This window comes from Salmo trutta, chromosome 23 (genome assembly GCF_901001165.1).
Source record: "Salmo trutta chromosome 23, fSalTru1.1, whole genome shotgun sequence".
Lineage (NCBI taxonomy): Eukaryota > Metazoa > Chordata > Actinopteri > Salmoniformes > Salmonidae > Salmo > Salmo trutta.
The window spans coordinates 47,279,775-47,301,398 of record NC_042979.1 but is presented as its reverse complement, the minus strand read 5'-3'; the positions used below and the strand labels follow the sequence as shown (position 1 = coordinate 47,301,398).

The 21,624-nt window shown below is 42.8% G+C and overlaps 1 protein-coding gene across 1 annotated transcript in view; it reads right to left on the bottom strand.

Moving 5' to 3' along the window:
* Positions 1-4,538, bottom strand: part of LOC115160163 (methyl-CpG-binding domain protein 2) — a 104,076-nt gene extending 99,538 nt beyond the window's left edge. Inside the window, exon 1 of the mRNA XM_029710538.1 lies at positions 4,008-4,538. Within this exon, the coding sequence (XP_029566398.1) occupies positions 4,008-4,117 (110 nt within the window). The 5' untranslated portion in view covers positions 4,118-4,538. The remainder of the gene's footprint in view (positions 1-4,007) is intronic.
* Between the last annotated feature and the right edge of the window lie 17,086 nt (positions 4,539-21,624).

Here is a 21,624-nt window from a genome sequence, read left to right as displayed (position 1 = left end):
ACTTGACACATTTATGAAATTGCTTGTTCCAGTTACTAATAAACATGCACCCATTAAGAAAATGACTGTAAAAACTGTTAAATCCCCGTGGATTGATGAGGAATTAAACATTGGTTGAGAGGGATGAGGCAAAAGGAATGGCAAATAAGTCTGGCTGCACAACCGATGGGAAACGTACTGCAAATAGAGAAATCATGTGACTAAACTGATAAAAAGAAGAAGAAACTACACTATGAAACAAAGATAAATGACATAAAGAACGACAGTAAAACGCTTTGAAGCACCTTAAATGACGGCAAACTCGGCTCCATCAACGACTGAATCAAATGGCAAATTCATCACAAAACCCCACTGATATTGGCAAGATAAGCAAACTTAGAGATGACGTGCCAGCAACAAACGCTGACACTACACACTCAAGTCTATCTGACCAAATTATGAAGGACAATCATTGTGATTTTGAATTCCGTGTAAAGTAAGTGTGGAAGAAGTGAAAAAAATGATTGTTGTTTATCAACAATGACAAGCTTGGATGGAAAATTACTGAGGATAATAGCAGACGATATTGCCACTCCTATTTGCCATAGCTTCAATTTAAGCTTACTAGAAAGTGTGTGCCCTCAGGCCTGGAGGGAAGCAAAAGCTATTCCCCTACCTAAGAATAGTAAAGCCCCCTTTACTGGCTCAAATAGCCGACCAATCAGCCTCCTACCAACCCTTTGAAAAACTTTTGGGAAAAAATTGTGTTTGACCAGATACAATGCTATTATACAGTGAAAAAAATAACAGACTTTCAGCACGCTTATAGGGAAGGACATTCAACAAGCACAGCACTTACACAAATGACTAATGATTGGCTGAGTGAAATTGATGATAAAAACATTGTGGGGGCTGTTTTGGAGGACTTCAGTGTGGCTTTTGACATTATTGATCATAGTCTGCTGCTGGAAAAACGTATGTGTTATGGCTTTACACCCCCTGCTATGATATGGATAAAGAGCTACCTGTCTAACAGAACACAGAGGGTGTTCTTCAATGGATGCCTTTCCAACATAATCCAGGTAGAATCAGGAATTCCCCAAGGCAGCTCCCAATGCCCATTACTGTTTTCAATCTTTACTAATGACAAGCCACTGGCTTTGAATAAAGTGTGTCTATGTATGCTGATGACTCAACACTATACACGTCAGCTACCACAGCGACTGAAATGACTGCAACAGTTAACAAAGAGCTGCAATTAGTTTCACAATGAGTGGCAAGGAATAAATTAGTCCTAAATATAAAACTAAAAAAACTAAAAGCATTGTATTTGAGACATATCATTCACTAAACCCTGAACCGAAACTAAATACTGTAATAAATAATGTGGTAATTGAGCGTGTTGAGGAGACTAAACTGCTTGGAGTAACCCTGGATTGTAAACTGTCATGGACAAAACATATTGATACAACAGTAGCTAAGATGGGGAGAAGTCTGTCCATAATAAAGCGCTGATCTGTCTTCTCAACAACACTATCAACAAGGCAGGTTCTACAGGCCCTAGTTTCTACCTTCTTAACAACACTATCAACAAGGCAGGTCCTACAGGCCCTAGTTTCTACCTTCTTAACAACACTATCAACAAGGCAGGTCCTACAGGCCCTAGTTTCTACCTTCTTAACAACACTATCAACAAGGCAGGTCCTACAGGCCCTAGTTTTGTCGCACCTGGACTAATGTTCAGTCGTGTGGTCAGGTGCCACAAAAAAGGACTTAGGAAAATTGCAACTGGCTCAGCACAGGGCAGCACGGCTGGCCCTTTGATGTACACAGAGAGCTAATATTAATAATATGCATGTCAATCTCTCCTGGCTCAAAGTGGAGGAGAGATTGACTTCATCACTACTTGTATTGATGAGAGGTATTGACATGTTGAAAGCACCGAGCTGTCTGTTTGAACTAGTGGCACACAGCTCAGACACCCATCCATACCCCACAAGACATGCCACCAGAGGTCTGTTTGAACTACTGGCACACAGCTCAGACACCCATCCATACCCCACAAGACATGCCACCAGAGGTCTGTTTGAACTACTGGCACACAGCTCAGACACCCATCCATACCCCACAAGACATACCACCAGAGGTCTGTTTAAACTACTGGCACACAGCTCAGACACCCATACATACCCCACAAGACATACCACCAGAGGTCTGTTTAAACTACTGGCACACAGCTCAGACACCCATACATACCCCACAAGACATGCCCCCAAAGGTCTCTTCACAGTCCCCAAGTCCAGAACAGACTATGGGAGGCTCACAGTACTACATAGAGCCATGACTACATGGAACTCTATTCCACATCAAGTAAATCATACTAGCAGTAAAATTAGATATTAAAAAAACAAATAAAAATACACCTTATGGAACAACACAAACATAGTCACAGACATATGAAAATAAACTCACGATGACATACGAACTATACACACACGTACACATGGATTTTGTGTTGGAGATATGTGGTAGTAGAGTATGGGGCCTGAGGGAACACACTAAGTGTGTTGTAAAATCTGTTGTAAATGTTTTATAATGTTTTAAAAATGTACAACTGCCTTCATTTTGCTGGACCCCAGGAAGAGTAGCTGCTGCAGCTAATGGGGATCCATAATAAATACAAATGCAAAATGATTAGATAGGTACTGTTTGGTCTATCACAGAACTTAACTAACCTTAACTTGTCTACAGTTCCTCAATTCCCGACTTGGAAGAGAACCAATGTTTTCTAAACGTCCATGTCTAGTTGCAGGGGGTTTCTCTGAATCTAGAAAACTCTACGTTATTAAATACAACAACAACAAAAATTGTTTTGCTCCATGAAGTAATACAACAATGTATACGCCGTCATCTTGTCTATTTCAAATCTTCTCTCGTTGTTCGAGAGAGGTTGAGTGGCATCATGACATGCGGCATTTTGACGTAGACACCCACCATTCTCAATCAATGAGAACATATTTCAAATAGACAAGATAGCGGCATACACATTGTTGTATTCACGGAGAAAAACATGTATTTAAATTTAATAACGGCGCATTTTCTAGATTCAAACAAACCCCCCCCATGCAACTAGACATGGACGTTTATGGTTGTCTTCCAAGTCGGGAATTGCAAAAGTATGGACAAGTTAAGGTTAGTTAAAATCTCTAATACACCAGACAGTACCTGTCAGACAGCTGGAACAGAGTAATGGTCTGACTGGGTGATTAGTTTTAATAACAACAGTAGATGAGTTTCTGTGTGAAGGTGAAGGTCTACAACACTGTCATTGAGCTTTGAAGAGTTGAATGTACAGTGGTTCCAAAATACCATGGCTTTTAACAGACCAGAACATTGCCAAGGAATTACTCACAGATACTGTACTTTAAACAGAGGGTTGTGTTCCAATAGTTCAGCCTAGATTGTAAACAAGATCACGCATTTCCAAATCAGTCACATGATAAGACATGGTCAAGAATCCAAGTGACCCAAATAATGATGAGACTTATAACTACTGAGTTTTCATGAATTAAAAACTCCCCTCTATAGTCAACACTGAGTTAGATATGAACTTGTGCTGTCTATACAAAAAACTGTGATACAATGTTACATGTGGGTGGTTATTGATACAATGTTAACACTGCTGCTGGCTTTAGCAACATTGTGGCACCATAAGTGGATGACCAAGCTTTAAGGTTTCGTTTAACTTGTAAGCTTTCGCCTACATTATTTTATTTGTATTTCTTCTTCTTCTTCTTCCTTTGTAAACGAGTTAATGATAGCTAAAATCGAACAGCTATCGTTAAGTTGTGAAGTTATCAAGCAAGGTAGTTTTAACATTATTTGTGGTGTTTAATAACATCACTAATCGATCATTACCTGTAGTAATAGACATTATTTGTGGTGTTTAATAACATCACTAATCGATCATTACCTGTAGTAATAGACATTATTTGTGGTGTTTAATAACATCACTAATCGATCATTACCTGTAGTAATAGACATCAGTCTTGCCAGCGCTGAGTCCTGACTTCCGGATCACCTCTTCTTTCTTCCAGCCCGGTGGCAGACAGGGACAATCCATCCTCTTCTTCTCCATAACCGATTAGGAATCACATCAATCGCTATTCAACTCAAGTCAAATGAGCCATAAAGAATAGGTTTACAACAGTGTTTAATAAAATACACCTGACTTAGCGATCTAAAAGTTCAAACTCTTATTAAAAGCCGTTTCAACTAAACAGTAAACCGGAGTGCGAAACATGAACTTTTATTTCCGCTATTGTATCCGGACTAGTGGGTAGATATATTTTGAGTCCTTGTTTGTTGTTGTTGTTGTTGACAGGCTTCCTCTTCGATGTTGAACTATCCTGAAAATGCGAGTGACCGCCGGTTGTAAATCTCCTTCGGCCGGTGGCGGCGGCGGTGGTAGTGACGTTCAGATATTTCAGCACTTCTGTCACTGACCCAGCGCCTGGCAACCGTTCTCAGAGCAACGCCCCGCCTCTTTGGAACACTCCCGTCACTTCTCGGTTAAAGTCAGAAGGCCCGCTTACTCCACCAATCAGAGGAGAGAATGTGATGACGCGTCCGCCGACCGGCTGGCAGGGACAGACAGACAGACAGACAGACAGACAGACAGACAGACATTTTGTGATCCATCGATGATTTGCTTATTTATTAGCTATAATAAAACCAACCGTTCGAAAATCTGCTGCAATATCTGCATTGTTTTTAAAGGGCCATGTTGACAAACAAATGGACACGTCTTGATTTTAGATTATTATTATTATTTTTTTTAAATCAACAAGTATTCCACAAGTAAGTTTCACAGAAATTTATATTTTAGAAATTAGCTGATTTTTTGCCTGATTTTAAGATAAATTCAACCATGTTACTTTCTTTGGCAACTTGGCCCCTACCATAGTTATTTATTTAACTAAACCAGAGGAGGCTGGTGGGGGGAGCTATAGGAGGATGGCGGAAGTGTCATGCCTGGAAATCACATTTGACTCCATTCCATTGTTCAAGCCAATACATTGAGCCTGTCCTCCTGTAGCTTCTCTCACCAGCCTCCACTGAACTGTTCATAGCCTTGCAATCTACCTTCTTGGTATTTTGTACCAGTTTCCGTTTCTATAAAGGCAAAACTATGTAAGATGGTCTTCAAGCTATGTAAGATGGTCTTCAAGCTATGTAAGATGGTCTTCAAGCTATGTAAGATGGTCTTCAAGCTATGTAAGATGGTCTTCAAGCTATGTAAGATGGCAAAACATTTAATAATAATAATTGATTGGATTTACATGGAACTTTTCAAGACACCCAAAGCTCTTTACAGTGTAAGGAGAAACTCACCACCCCTAACACCACTCTATACAGGGGTAACTCACCACCCCTAACCCCACTCTAAACAGGGGTAACTCACCACCCCACTCTATACAGGGGTAACTCACCACCCCACTCAATTCAGGGGTAACTCACCACCCCACTCTATACAGGGGTAACTCACCACCCCACTCTAAACAGGGGTAACTCACCACCCCACTCTATACAGGGGTAACTCACCACCCCACTCTATACAGGGGTAACTCACCACCCCACTCTATACAGGGGTAACTCACCACCCCACTCTATACAGGGGTAACTCACCACCCCACTCTATACAGGGGTAACTCACCACCCCACTCTATACAGGGGTAACTCACCACCCCACTCTAAACAGGGGTAACTCACCACCCTAACCCCACTCTATACAGGGGTAACTCACCACCCCTAACCCCACTCTATACAGGGGTAACTCACCACCCCTAACCCCACTCTATACAGGGGTAACTCACCACCCCTAACCCCACTCTATACAGGGGTAACTCACCACCCCTAACCCCACTCTATACAGGGGTAACTCACCACCCCACTCTAAACAGGGGTAACTCACCACCCCACTCAATACAGGGGTAACTCACCACCCCACTCTATACAGGGGTAACTCACCACCCCACTCTAAACAGGGGTAACTCACCACCCCACTCTATACTGGGGTAACTCACCACCCCACTCTATTCAGGGGTAACTCACCACCCCACTCTAAACAGGGGTAACTCACCACCCCACTCTAAACAGGGGTAACTCACCACCCCACTCTAAACAGGGGTAACTCACCACCCCACTCTATACAGGGGTAACTCACCACCCCACTCTATACAGGGGTAACTCACCAACCCACTCTATACTGGGGTAACTCACCACCCCACTCTATTCAGGGGTAACTCACCACCCCACTCTATACAGGGGTAACTCACCACCCCACTCTAAACAGGGGTAACTCACCACCCTAACCCCACTCTATACAGGGGTAACTCACCACCCTAACCCCAATCTAAACAGGGGTAACTCACCACCCTAACCCCACTCTATACAGGGGTAACTCACCACCCCACTCTATACAGGGGTAACTCACCACCCTAACCCCAATCTATACAGGGGTAACTCACCACCCCACTCTATACAGGGGTAACTCACCACCCCACTCTAAACAGGGGTAACTCACCACTCTAACCCCACTCTATACAGGGGTAACTCACCACCCCTAACACCACTCTATACAGGGGTAACTCACCACCCCACTCTATACAGGGGTAACTCACCACCCCACTCTATACAGGGGTAACTCACCACCCCACTCTATACAGGGGTAACTCACCACCCCACTCTATACAGGGGTAACTCACCACCCCACTCTATACAGGGGTAACACACCACCCCACTCTATACAGGGGTAACTCACCACCCCACTCTATACAGGGGTAACTCACCACCCCACTCTATACAGGGGTAACTCACCACCCCACTCTATACAGGGGTAACTCACCACCCCACTCTATACAGGGGTAACTCACCCCCCCACTCTATACAGGGGTAACTCACCCCCCCACTCTATTCAGGGGTAACTCACCCCCCCCCCCACTCTATTCAGGGGTAACTCACCCCCCCACTCTATTCAGGGGTAACTCACCCCCCCACTCTATTCAGGGGTAACTCACCCCCCCACTCTATTCAGGGGTAACTCACCCCCCCCCACTCTATTCAGGGGTAATTCACCCCCCCCACTCTATTCAGGGGTAACTCACCACCCCACTCTATTCAGGGGTAACTCACCCCCCCCCCACTCTATACAGGGGTAACTCACCACCCCACTCTATTCAGGGGTAACTCACCCCCCCACTCTATTCACGGGTAACTCACCCCCCCCACTCTATTCAGGGGTAACTCACCACCCCACTCTATTCAGGGGTAACTCACCACCCCACTCTATACAGGGGTAACTCACCACCCCACTCTATACAGGGGTAACTCACCACCCAACTCTATACAGGGGTAACTCACCACCCCACTCTATACAGGGGTAACTCACCATCCCACTCAATACAGGGGTAACTCACCACCCCACTCTATACAGGGGTAACTCACCACCCCACTCTATTCAGGGGTAACTCACCCCCCCCACTCTATTCACGGGTAACTCACCCCCCCACTCTATTCAGGGGTAACTCACCACCCCACTCTATTCAGGGGTAACTCACCACCCCACTCTATACAGGGGTAACTCACCACCCCACTCTATACAGGGGTAACTCACCACCCCACTCTATACAGGGGTAACTCACCACCCCACTCTATACAGGGGTAACTCACCACCCCACTCAATACAGGGGTAACTCACCACCCCACTCTATACAGGGGTAACTCACCATCCCACTCAATACAGGGGTAACTCACCACCCCACTCTATACAGGGGTAACTCACCACCCCACTCTATTCAGGGGTAACTCACCCCCCCCACTCTATTCACGGGTAACTCACCCCCCCACTCTATTCAGGGGTAACTCACCACCCCACTCTATTCAGGGGTAACTCACCACCCCACTCTATACAGGGGTAACTCACCACCCCACTCTATACAGGGGTAACTCACCACCCCACTCTATACAGGGGTAACTCACCACCCCACTCTATACAGGGGTAACTCACCACCCCACTCAATACAGGGGTAACTCACCACCCCACTCTATACAGGGGTAACTCACCACCCCACTCTATACAGGGGTAACTCACCATCCCACTCAATACAGGGGTAACTCACCACCCCACTCTATACAGGGGTAACTCACCACCCCACTCTATTCAGGGGTAACTCACCCCCCCCACTCTATTCACGGGTAACTCACCCCCCCACTCTATTCAGGGGTAACTCACCCCCCCCCCCACTCTATTCAGGGGTAACTCACCCCCCCACTCTATTCAGGGGTAACTCACCCCCCCACTCTATTCAGGGGTAACTCACCCCCCCACTCTATTCAGGGGTAACTCACCCCCCCCCACTCTATTCAGGGGTAATTCACCCCCCCCACTCTATTCAGGGGTAACTCACCACCCCACTCTATTCAGGGGTAACTCACCCCCCCCCCACTCTATACAGGGGTAACTCACCACCCCACTCTATTCAGGGGTAACTCACCCCCCCACTCTATTCACGGGTAACTCACCCCCCCCACTCTATTCAGGGGTAACTCACCACCCCACTCTATTCAGGGGTAACTCACCACCCCACTCTATACAGGGGTAACTCACCACCCCACTCTATACAGGGGTAACTCACCACCCAACTCTATACAGGGGTAACTCACCACCCCACTCTATACAGGGGTAACTCACCATCCCACTCAATACAGGGGTAACTCACCACCCCACTCTATACAGGGGTAACTCACCACCCCACTCTATTCAGGGGTAACTCACCCCCCCCACTCTATTCACGGGTAACTCACCCCCCCACTCTATTCAGGGGTAACTCACCACCCCACTCTATTCAGGGGTAACTCACCACCCCACTCTATACAGGGGTAACTCACCACCCCACTCTATACAGGGGTAACTCACCACCCCACTCTATACAGGGGTAACTCACCACCCCACTCTATACAGGGGTAACTCACCACCCCACTCAATACAGGGGTAACTCACCACCCCACTCTATACAGGGGTAACTCACCACCCCACTCTATACAGGGGTAACTCACCACTCTAACGCCACTCTATACAGGGGTAACTCACCACCCCACTCTATACAGGGGTAACTCACCACCCCACTCTAAACAGGGGTAACTCACCACTCTAACCCCAATCTATACAGGGGTAACTCACCACCCCACTCTATACTGGGGTAACTCACCACTCTAACCCCACTCAATACAGGGGTAACTCACCAGTGTAACCCCACTCTATACAGGGGCAACTCACCACCCCACTCTATACAGGGGTAACTCACCACCCCACTCTATACAGGGGTAACTCACCACCCCACTCTATACTGGGGTAACTCACCACTCTAACCCCACTCAATACAGGGGTAACTCACCAGTGTAACCCCACTCTATACAGGGGCAACTCACCACCCCACTCTATACAGGGGTAACTCACCACCCCACTCTATACAGGGGTAACTCACCACCCCACTCTATACAGGGGTAACTCACCACCCCACTCTATACAGGGGTAACTCACCACCCCACTCTATACAGGGGTAACTCACCACCCCACTCAATACAGGGGTAACTCACCACCCCACTCTAAACAGGGGTAACTCACCACCCCACTCTATACAGGGGTAACTCACCACCCCACTCAATACAGGGGTAACTCACCACCCCACTCAATACAGGGGTAACTCACCACCCCACTCTATACTGGGGTAACTCACCACTCTAACCCCACTCAATACAGGGGTAACTCACCAGTGGTGAGGTCAGGGAAGTGCATCTGCAACAGTCGAAAGTCGGACACTAATGTTGTTTTCCAACAGCAAGGCTCAGATTAACATATTAGTGTTGCATTCATTAATAAAAGTGATTCTTTCTAATGTTGAATTAACATGGCTCCATACCCCATTTCACACACTCATAAACTGAAATCATATGCGTGTACATTGTACAATCAATGAGTGAGAGAGAGCATCTGTCACGTTCTGACCAGTATAAGGGGTTATTTGTTATTGTAGTTTGGTCAGGACGTGGCAGGGGGTGTTTGTTTTATGTGGTTCGGGGTTTGTTGGGATATGTGTTTATGTAGAGGGGTGTTTGTTTAGAGTATTCCGGGGTTTTTGGTTATGTTCTAAGTTTTGTATTTCTATGCTCTGTCTATGTTGTGTATTTCTTTGTGTTGGCCTGGTATGGCTCTCAATCAGGAACAGCTGTACATCGTTGTTGCTGATTGGGAGTCATACTTAGGTAGCCCCGTTTTCACCTGTCCTTTGTGGGAAGTTGTTTTTGCATAGCTGTGTGTAGCCTGCATTACCGTTCGTTCGTTCGTTCGTTCGTTCGTTCGTTCGTTCGTTCGCTCGTTTTCTTGTTTTGTTGTTATGTGTCTCAAATAAATGTTAAAATGAGCACTCAACCCGCTGCGCCTTGGTCCACTACATAAGACGACCGTTACAGCATCAAATACCACATTAATTTCTATATATCCACTGTACACATGAATCTATATATCCACTGTACACATGAATCTATATATCCACTGTACACATTACTCTATATATCCACTGTGTACATTACTCTATATATCCACTGTGTACATTACTCTATATATCCACTGTGTACATTACTCTATATATCCACTGTGTACATTACTCTATATATCCACTGTACACATTACTCTATATATCCACTGTGTACATTACTCTATATATCCACTGTACACATGACTCTATATATCCACTGTGTACATTACTCTATATATCCACTGTGTACATTACTCTATATATCCACTGTGTACATGACTCTATATATCCACTGTGTACATTACTCTATATATCCACTGTACACATGACTCTATATATCTACTGTGTACATTACTCTATATATCCACTGTACACATTACTCTATATATCCACTGTACACATTACTCTATATATCTACTGTGTACATTACTCTATATATCCTCTGTACACATGACTCTATATATCCACTGTGTACATTACTCTATATATCCACTGTACACATTACTCTATATATCCACTGTGTACATTACTCTATATATCCACTGTGTACATTACTCTATATATCCACTGTGTACATTACTCTATATATCCACTGTGTACATTACTCTATATATCCACTGTACACATTACTCTATATATCCACTGTGTACATTACTCTATATATCCACTGTGTACATTACTCTATATATCCACTGTACACATTACTCTATATATCCACTGTGTACATTACTCTATATATCCACTGTACACATTACTCTATATATCTACTGTGTACATTACTCTATATATCCACTGTGTACATTACTCTATATATCTACTGTGTACATTACTCTATATATCTACTGTGTACATTACTCTATATATCCACTGTGTACATGACTCTATATATCCACTGTGTACATTACTCTATATATCCACTGTACACATGACTCTATATATCCACTGTACACATGAATCTATATATCTACTGTGTACATTACTCTATATATCCACTGTGTACATTACTCTATATATCCACTGTGTACATTACTCTATATATCCACTGTGTACATTACTCTATATATCCACTGTGTACATAACTCTATATATCCACTGTGTACATTACTCTATATATCCACTGTGTACATTACTCTATATATCCACTGTACACATTACTCTATATATCCACTGTGTACATTACTCTATATATCCACTGTACACATTACTCTATATATCCACTGTGTACATTACTCTATATATCCACTGTGTACATTACTCTATATATCCACTGTGTACATGACTCTATATATCCACTGTGTACATTACTCTATATATCCACTGTGTACATTACTCTATATATCCACTGTGTACATTACTCTATATATCCACTGTGTACATTACTCTATATATCCACTGTGTACATTAGTCTATATATCTACTGTTTACATTACTCTATATATCCACTGTGTACATTACTCTATATATCTACTGTGTACATTACTCTATATATCCACTGTGTACATTACTCTATATATCTACTGTGTACATTACTCTATATATCTACTGTGTACATTACTCTATATATCCACTGTGTACATTACTCTATATATCTACTGTGTACATTACTCTATATATCCACTGTGTACATTACTCTATATATCTACTGTGTACATTACTCTATATATCCACTGTGTACATTACTCTATATATCCACTGTGTACATGACTCTATATATCCACTGTGTACATGACTCTATATATCCACTGTGTACATTACTCTATATATCCACTGTGTACATTACTCTATATATCCACTGTGTACATTACTCTATATATCCACTGTACACATTACTTTATATATCCACTGTGTACATTACTCTATATATCCACTGTGTACATTACTCTATATATCTACTGTGTATATTACTCTATATATCCACTGTACACATTAATCTATATATCCACTGTGTACATTACTCTATATATCCACTGTACACATTACTCTATATATCCACTGTGTACATTACTCTATATATCTACTGTGTATATTACTCTATATATCCACTGTACACATTACTCTATATATCCACTGTGTACATTACTCTATATATCCACTGTACACATTACTCTATATATCTACTGTGTACATTACTCTATATATCCACTGTGTACATTACTCTATATATCTACTGTGTACATTACTCTATATATCTACTGTGTACATTACTCTATATATCCACTGTGTACATTACTCTATATATCCACTGTGTACATTACTCTATATATCCACTGTACACATTACTCTATATATCCACTGTACACATTACTCTATATATCCACTGTGTACATTACTCTATATATCCACTGTGTACATTACTCTATATATCCACTGTGTACATTACTCTATATATCCACTGTGTACATTACTCTATATATCCACTGTACACATGACTCTATATATCCACTGTTCACATTACTCTATATATCCACTGTGTACATTACTCTATATATCCACTGTGTACATTACTCTATATATCCACTGTGTACATTACTCTATATATCCACTGTGTACATTACTCTATATATCCACTGTGTACATTACTCTATATATCCACTTTGTACATTACTCTATATATCCACTGTGTACATTACTCTATATATCCACTGTGTACATGAATCTATATATCCACTGTGTACATTACTCTATATATCCACTGTGTACATTACTCTATATATCCACTGTGTACATTACTCTATATATCCACTGTGTACATTACTCTATATATCCACTGTGTACATTACTCTATATATCCACTGTGTACATTACTCTATATATCCACTGTACACATTACTCTATATATCCACTGTACACATTACTCTATATATCCACTGTGTACATTACTCTATATATCCACTGTACACATTACTCTATATATCCACTGTGTACATTACTCTATATATCCACTGTGTACATTACTCTATATATCCACTGTGTACATGACTCTATATATCCACTGTGTACATTACTCTATATATCCACTGTGTACATTACTCTATATATCCACTGTGTACATTACTCTATATATCCACTGTGTACATTACTCTATATATCCACTGTGTACATTACTCTATATATCCACTGTGTACATTACACTATATATCCACTGTGTACATTACTCTATATATCCACTGTGAACATTACTCTATATATCCACTGTGTACATGACTCTATATATCCACTGTGTACATGACTCTATATATCCACTGTGTACATTACTCTATATATCCACTGTGTACATTACTCTATATATCCACTGTGTACATTACTCTATATATCCACTGTGTACATTACTCTATATATCCACTGTGTACATTACTCTATATATCCGCTGTGTACATTACTCTATATATCCACTGTTCACATGACTCTATATATCCACTGTGTACATTACTCTATATATCCACTGTGTACATTACTCTATATATCCACTGTGTACATTACTCTATATATCCACTGTGTACATTACTCTATATATCCACTGTGTACATTACTCTATATATCTACTGTACACATGACTCTATATATCCACTGTGTACATTACTCTATATATCCACTGTGTACATTACTCTATATATCCACTGTGTACATTACTCTATATATCCACTGTACACATTACTCTATATATCCACTGTACACATTACTCTATATATCCACTGTGTACATTACTCTATATATCTACTGTGTACATTACTCTATATATCCACTGTGTACATTACTCTATATATCCACTGTGTACATTACTCTATATATCCACTGTGTACATTACTCTATATATCCACTGTGTACATTACTCTATATATCCACTGTGTACATTACTCTATATATCCACATAAATCGTGGCAAAATAGATTTCTATCTTTTTATTTCTATATTTTATTTTACAGTAGTTGAGAACAAGTCCTTTATTTAACCAGGTAGGCCTGTTGAGAACAAGTCCTTTATTTAACCAGGTAGGCCAGTTGAGAACAAGTCCTTTATTTAACCAGGTAGGCAAGTTGAGAACAAGTCCTTTATTTAACCAGGTAGGCTAGTTGAGAACAAGTCCTTTATTTAACCAGGTAGGCTAGTTGAGAACAAGTTCTCATTTACAATAGCAACCTGGCCAAGATAAAGCATAGCAGTTCGACACATACAACAACACCGAGTTACACATGGAGTCAAACAAACATACAGTCAATAATACAGTAGAAAAATAAGTCTATATACAATGTGAGCAAATGAGGTGAGATAAGGGAGGTAAAGGCAATAAATAGGCCATGGTGGCAAAGTAAATACAATATAGCAAGTAAAACACTGGAATGGTAGATTTGTAGTGGAAGAAAGTGCCAAGTAGAATATAAATACTGGGGTGCAAAGGAGCAAAATAAATAAATAAATACAGTAGGGGAAGAGGTAGTTGTTTGGGCTAAATTATAGATGGGCTATGTACAGGTGCAGTGATCTGTGAGCTGCTCTGACAGCTGGTGCTTAAAGCTAGTGAGGGAGATAAGTGTTTCCAGTTTCAGAGATTTTTGTAGTTCGTTCCAGTCATTGGCAGCAGAGAACTGGAAGGAGAGACGACCAAAGGAGGAATTGGCTTTGAGGGTGACCAGAGAGATATACCTGCTGGAGCGCGTGCTACAGGTGGGTGCTGCTATGGTGACCAGTGAGCTGAGATAAGGCGGGGCTTTACCTAGCAGAGACTTGTAGATGACCTGGAGCCAGTGGGTTTGGCGACGAGTATGAAGCGAGGGCCAGCCAACGAGAGCGTACAGGTCGCAGTGGTGGGTAGTATATGGGGCTTTGGTGACAAAACGGATGGCACTGTGATAGACTGCATCCAGTTTATTGAGTAGGGTATTGGAGGCTATTTTGTAAATGACATCGCCGAAGTCGAGGATCGGTAGGATGGTCAGTTTTACGAGGGTATGTTTGGCAGCATGAGTGAAGGATGTTTTGTTGCGAAATAGGAAACCAATTCTAGATTTAACTTTGGATGGGAGATGTTTGATGTGAGTCTGGAAGGATAGTTTACAGTTTAACCAGACACCTAGGTATTTGTAGTTGTCCACATATTCTATGTCAGAACCGTCCAGAGTAGTGATGCTGGACGGGCGGGCAGGTGTGAGCAGAACCAAACAGCCTAATGTTTTGTTGGCAGTAGAACCTTCCACAGTGCAGGTTAATGGCTGTAGGATGAAGTTGGTAAAGAGTTGCAGGAACTTGTAGTGATGTTATAGTAGCACTATATTGTATCACACCAATATGGTATCCTTCCGCACGGAAGGATACATACGGAATAAGGATTTCAAATTAGTACCGGGTTGTGGTTGACCCCCTTAAATAGCTGCCATCGCACTACTTCCATCCTCTTCTTTGACTCAGTGCATTTCTTGAGAGGATTCGCTTGGTAAGAGCTCTATGTTAGAGTGTATACTCGCAGAAGTATACCCACAGCTATTCAATAGCTTGGAGCAGCTAGCTAGCTAGCCTCTCTATCAGAAGACTTTATCAGAAGTATACCCACAGCTATTCAATAGCTTGTAGCAGCTAGCTAGCTAGCCTCTCTATCAGAAGAAATCTACCTTCTTGGTATTTCGTACCAGTTTCCGTCTCTGTACATGTGAACCGACACTTACATTTGTCCGGAATACGCCCCTCCCATGGCTACAGGTGTGCTTGGTTTTTTCCCCCCTAAATTGTGCTGGGCCTTGGGACACTTATGTTACACAGACATACGACAATACGACAGTCCGGTCAGCTGTTCAACTGCTATGGTGAGAGGGAGTTCTGGGCAACAGCCTATCAAAACAGACTCTCACTATTGGATTGTGGAAACTATTACTACAATATATCAGCTGGCAGGCTGACCTCTGACCTCTGCTGTAGCGGTGGTGCACTCTACGGGCCCTGCTCTGAGGAGTACCTCTGACCTCTGCTGTAGCGGTGGTGCACTCTACGGGCCCTGCTCTGAGGAGTACCTCTGACCTCTGCTGTAGCGGTGGTGCACTCTACGGGCCCTGCTCTGAGGAGTACCTCTGACCTCTGCTGTAGCGGTGGTGCACTCTACGGGCCCTGCTCTGAGGAGTACCTCTGACCTCTGCTGTAGCGGTGGTGCACTCTACGGGCCCTGCTCTGAGGAGTACCTCTGACCTCTGCTGTAGCGGTGGTGCACTCTACGGGCCCTGCTCTGAGGAGTACCTCTGACCTCTGCTGTAGCGGTGGTGCACTCTACGGGCCCTGCTCTGAGCAGTTCCCCCCCCCAATGAGGTTTGCACCTTGGCCAGTTGGGCATTGTCTAGCACCTCTTCAATGTTGCCGCCCACCAATGAGGTCGGGACGGCTGTGCTGGGTGTTACAACAACAACCATGACTGCCTTGATCTCAGTCCTTACAGGAGTTTGCTTCTTTTTTTGTTGTTGTCTGGCTGTGGTATTGTGATACCATATTAGTGATGCAGTAATAGTACTACATAATGAAGGTTACTTATGTAACCACGGTTACGTGAGCTATTGGATCACTCCTCTTTTGTCGGTGATCTACTGCGCTTAAAAAAAAAAATGTAAACAAGGAAACGAGGTGGAAGTAATGCGACGGCGGCTATTTTTAAGGGCGTCATCCCACACTAGTACACGGAACTAATCTGAAATCCTTACTTCCTGCCCGCACGGAAGGATACCGTATTGGGGTGATCCAATAGTAACCTTTGTTACGTTTGATACTGGAGCGACGAGGCATGAGTCAAAATCGGTTAAAAAAAGCGGTTTACTTTCGAAGTAATGTGTGCCCGACGCTTGTATCATTTAATCAGAAGCAAGTGATCAATGACGTCAGAAGTTTTTTGTGGAACATCCACCTGATTGGTTTTGTTATTCGTTCCGGTAGAAGACCAAAAAGCTACTCTGGGCACGAGTTACAATAATTGTTCTAAATAACATAAAAGAATGTAACCAGCAGGTGCCACTAGTGTGTTGATCAAAGCCTCCAGTAACGAATCTATTTTCAACACAATTGGCTAGAAATGCTTAATGTTTCACAGGAAGCTTAATTTTCCCAGGAAATTCACAGGAAGTTTAATTTTCCCAGGAAATTCACAGGAAGCTTAATTCACTAGAAACTTGCAGTTGACTGCAGTCCAAACTTCATGACCTTTTGATCACATGAGTTGACACAATCGTAAAGAAAATGTACTACTTACTAAATGGAGAGTGCCTCAATGGCGATATCCCATGCTGTCACATAAAGCTATAATGGCACAGATACAAAGATGAGTCCTCTATCTCTATTGAGCAAGTCTGACAATATTTAACCCCATAATGCAACACACTTTGAAAGGGAGCAACCAATGACGACTAAAATCATCCACTCAAACGTGCCCAGTGAAATCTCAGTAATTATGAATTTTGCACCATTTTGCGTGAATTATTTACTTTTTTTATTGGTAAATAGTTGTTAGGACAGCCATATGTAGAATATGTAGTTTTTACAATTTGGTTCTTCAAATCTATTCAACTGTAGTGTTACACATGTCTGTCTCTCACATTCAGAGTTTACCTTTTCTTTACATTGTGTGAAAGGGACTGTTGAAAACAATATTATTAATATATTATTATATTACAATATTATTAATATATTATTATATTACAATATTATTAATATATTATTATATTACAATATTATTAATATATTACTATATTGCAATATTATTAATATATTACTATATTACAATATTATTAATATATTACAATATTATTAATATATTACTATATTGCAATATTATTAATATATTATTATATTATAATATTATAAATATTTTATTATATTACAATATTATTCATATATTCATATATTACAATATTATTAATTTATTATTATATTGCAATATTATTCATATATTATTATATTACAATATTATTCATATATTATTATATTACAATATTATTAATTTATTGTCATGTAGTCAGGTTTGCCACTACGGCGCAGCAAAGTAACCTTCTGCATAGTTATTCATACTCAATTCTAACTCCATTGATTGCATAGTCTTACGCAGTCCTCAATGGCCAGTCTACTTCCTCCATTCAACTAATTATACATTTTCAGATCATGTCACCGTCTTGTCTTTAAATAGCTTCGCTCTCGCACACACCCCAAAACAATTTCTACCTGAAACCCAACCCGCTCGCTAAGTAGTGGTGGAAGAGATACTACGAGAGGAGACAGTTGTGGTAGCAGTTTTATTATAGTAGTGTTTTAGTTTTCTAAACAACCCTAGTTTGTGAGGCCTGCCTGCATTGCCACCTGGGTAACATATTCATTAGTGCACGCCGTCCGTCTCCAAAACTATTCGCATTGGAAATAAACAAAAAACGTGTGTCTCTAATTTAACAACATCATGTACTCCCCTTGCTTTTCTTGTCAGTTTTCTTCCGTTTGGGGCCTAGTGAATATGACCCTACAGATTAGAGTATTCATCATATTCAGAGCCGCTGTTAGCGAGGTCCCTGAAGGGAACTCAGTAGCTCTGACTAATGAGATGCATTCTAAACATTCTATCATTAGAATTCTAAGCATTCTAAATGCTCCACTTAGCAAAGATCATTGCATCACATTCAATATTTGCTCACCACATCTCTCTCTCTCTCTCTCTCTCTCTCTCTCCTCTCTCTCTCTCTCTCCCTCTCTCTCTCTCTCTCTCTCTCTCCTGTCCTCTCCTCTCTGTCCTCTCCCTCTCTCCCTCTCTCTCCCCTCTCTCCCTCTCCGTCTCTCCCTCCTCCGTCTCTCCCTCTCTCTCTCTCTCTCTCTCTCTCTCCCCTCTCTTCTCCCTCTCCCTCTCTCTCCCTCTCTCCCTCCCTCCTCTCTCTCTCTCTCCTCCTCCGTCTCTCCCTCTTCTCTCTCTCTCCTCTGTCCTCTCTCTGTCCCTCCCTCCCTCTCTCCTCTCTCTCCTCCTCTCTCCTCTCTCCGTCCTCTCTCTCCCTCTCTCCGTCCCTCCTCTCTCCCTCTCTCTCCCTCTCCTCTCCGTCTCTCTCCCTCTCCCCCTCTCTCCCTCTCTCCCTCTCTCCCTCCCTCTCCGTCTCTCCCTCTCTCCGTCTCTCTCTCTCCCTCTCCGTCTCTCCCTCCCTCTCTCTCTCTCTCTCTCTCTGTCCCTCTCTCTGTCCCTCTCCCTCTCTCCGTCTCTCCCTCTCTCCGTCTCTCTCTCCCTCTCTCCGTCTCTCTCTCCCTCTCTCTCTCTCTCCCTCTCTCCGTCTCTCCCTCTCTCCGTCTCTCCCTCTCTCCCTCTCTCTCTCTGGGGTTATCATCTTACTCAATAGCTGTCTCGTACTGATGTCTGTAATCCTCTAAAACTCAATTTTTATTTTATTGAATATTGATTAATATGCTCTTGAAAATGTGATTTGCGAAGTGTTTTTTTTGTTTTTGTATTGAGGATTAATTGTGTCCCCTAAGAATGTAGAAGAATCTACAGGCCCCTTGTGGCTTCAATAAACCTGACCCACTACGTGGAAGATGATGTCAGGTCAGTCTGGACTGTCTGTGCTTCATTCACCTCTGAACGATTTAAGTCTTACTAGAAACAAGTGGAAAAGCAAAGTGTGATCATGTTCGATAGTTATTCTGTTGTAAACAAAATCAACCATGTTTTCGTTATGATCATAAATGCAGTCTAATTGCATCATTAGCCTGAAACTGTGGATCAAACTTATTCCCATCATCATCATCATCATCATCATCATCCTCATCATCATACCCCCCCCCCCCCCACCCTCCAAACAGACCTTCATATGAGCTAGGGCAGCCCAAACGACCATTGTTCTGAGCAGCCACATCAAAAGTCGTGACCATGGCTGGGTTTAGCCTAGCGAAGAGACAACAGGGAGCCCCTGGCCCTGCATTGTTCATCCTGCTGAGTGGGGCTGGAGGGGACGAGGGACCACAGCCTATATTGATTAGAGAGACCGAGCCAGACAGAACAGAGGAGCCTCTCTAGACCCGCAGAGAATTGTTCTCAGATTTTTCAGTAGCCAATGACAATCCAAATACTTGTGGGAGCGAAAGCCTCCTAAATTCAGTATTTCAAGTTTCTCACCATGTTAGAAAATGTGGGGTATATAATGGAGATATTTATCATTATGGAGATAAACAATAGTATTCAGATTGTTGTCACAAATGTACTGTCATTGCTCTACGCTATCAATCAATCAATCAATCAATCAAATGTATTCATAAAGCCCTTTTTACATCAACTGATGTCACAAAGTGCTGTAACAGAAACCCAGCCTAAAACCCCCAAACACCAAGCAATGCAGGTGTAGAAGCACGGTGGCTAGGAAAAACTCCCTAGAAAGGCCAAAACCTAGGAAGAAACCTAGAGAGGAACCAGGCTATGAGGGGTGGCTAGGAAAAACTCCCAAGAAAGGCCAGAACCTAGGAAGAAACCTAGAGAGGAACCAGACTATGAGGGTTGGCCAGTCCTCTTCTGGCTGTGCCGGGTGGAGATTAGAAACCTAGAGAGGAACCAGGCTATGAGGGGTGGCCAGTCCACTTCTGGCTGTGCCGGGTGGAGATTAGAAACCTAGAGAGGAACCAGGCTATGAGGGGTGGCCAGTCCTCTTCTGGCTGTGCCGGGTGGAGATTAGAAACCTAGAGAGGAACCAGGCTATGAGGGGTGGCCAGTCCTCTTCTGGCTGTGCCGGGTGGAGATTAGAAACCTAGAGAGGAACCAGGCTATGAGGGGTGGCCAGTCCTCTTCTGGCTGTACCGGGTGGAGATTAGAAACCTAGAGAGGAACCAGGCTATGAGGGTTGGCCAGTCCTCTTCTGGCTGTGCCGGGTAGAGAGGAACCAGGCTATGAGGGGTGGCCAGTCCTCTTCTGGCTGTGCTGGGTAGAGAGGAACCAGGCTATGAGGGGTGGCCAGTCCTCTTCTGGCTGTGCCGGGTAGAGAGGAACCAGGCTATGAGGGGTGGAGAGGAACCAGGCTATGAGGGGTAGAGAGGAACCAGGCTATGAGGGGTGGAGAGGAACCAGGCTATGAGG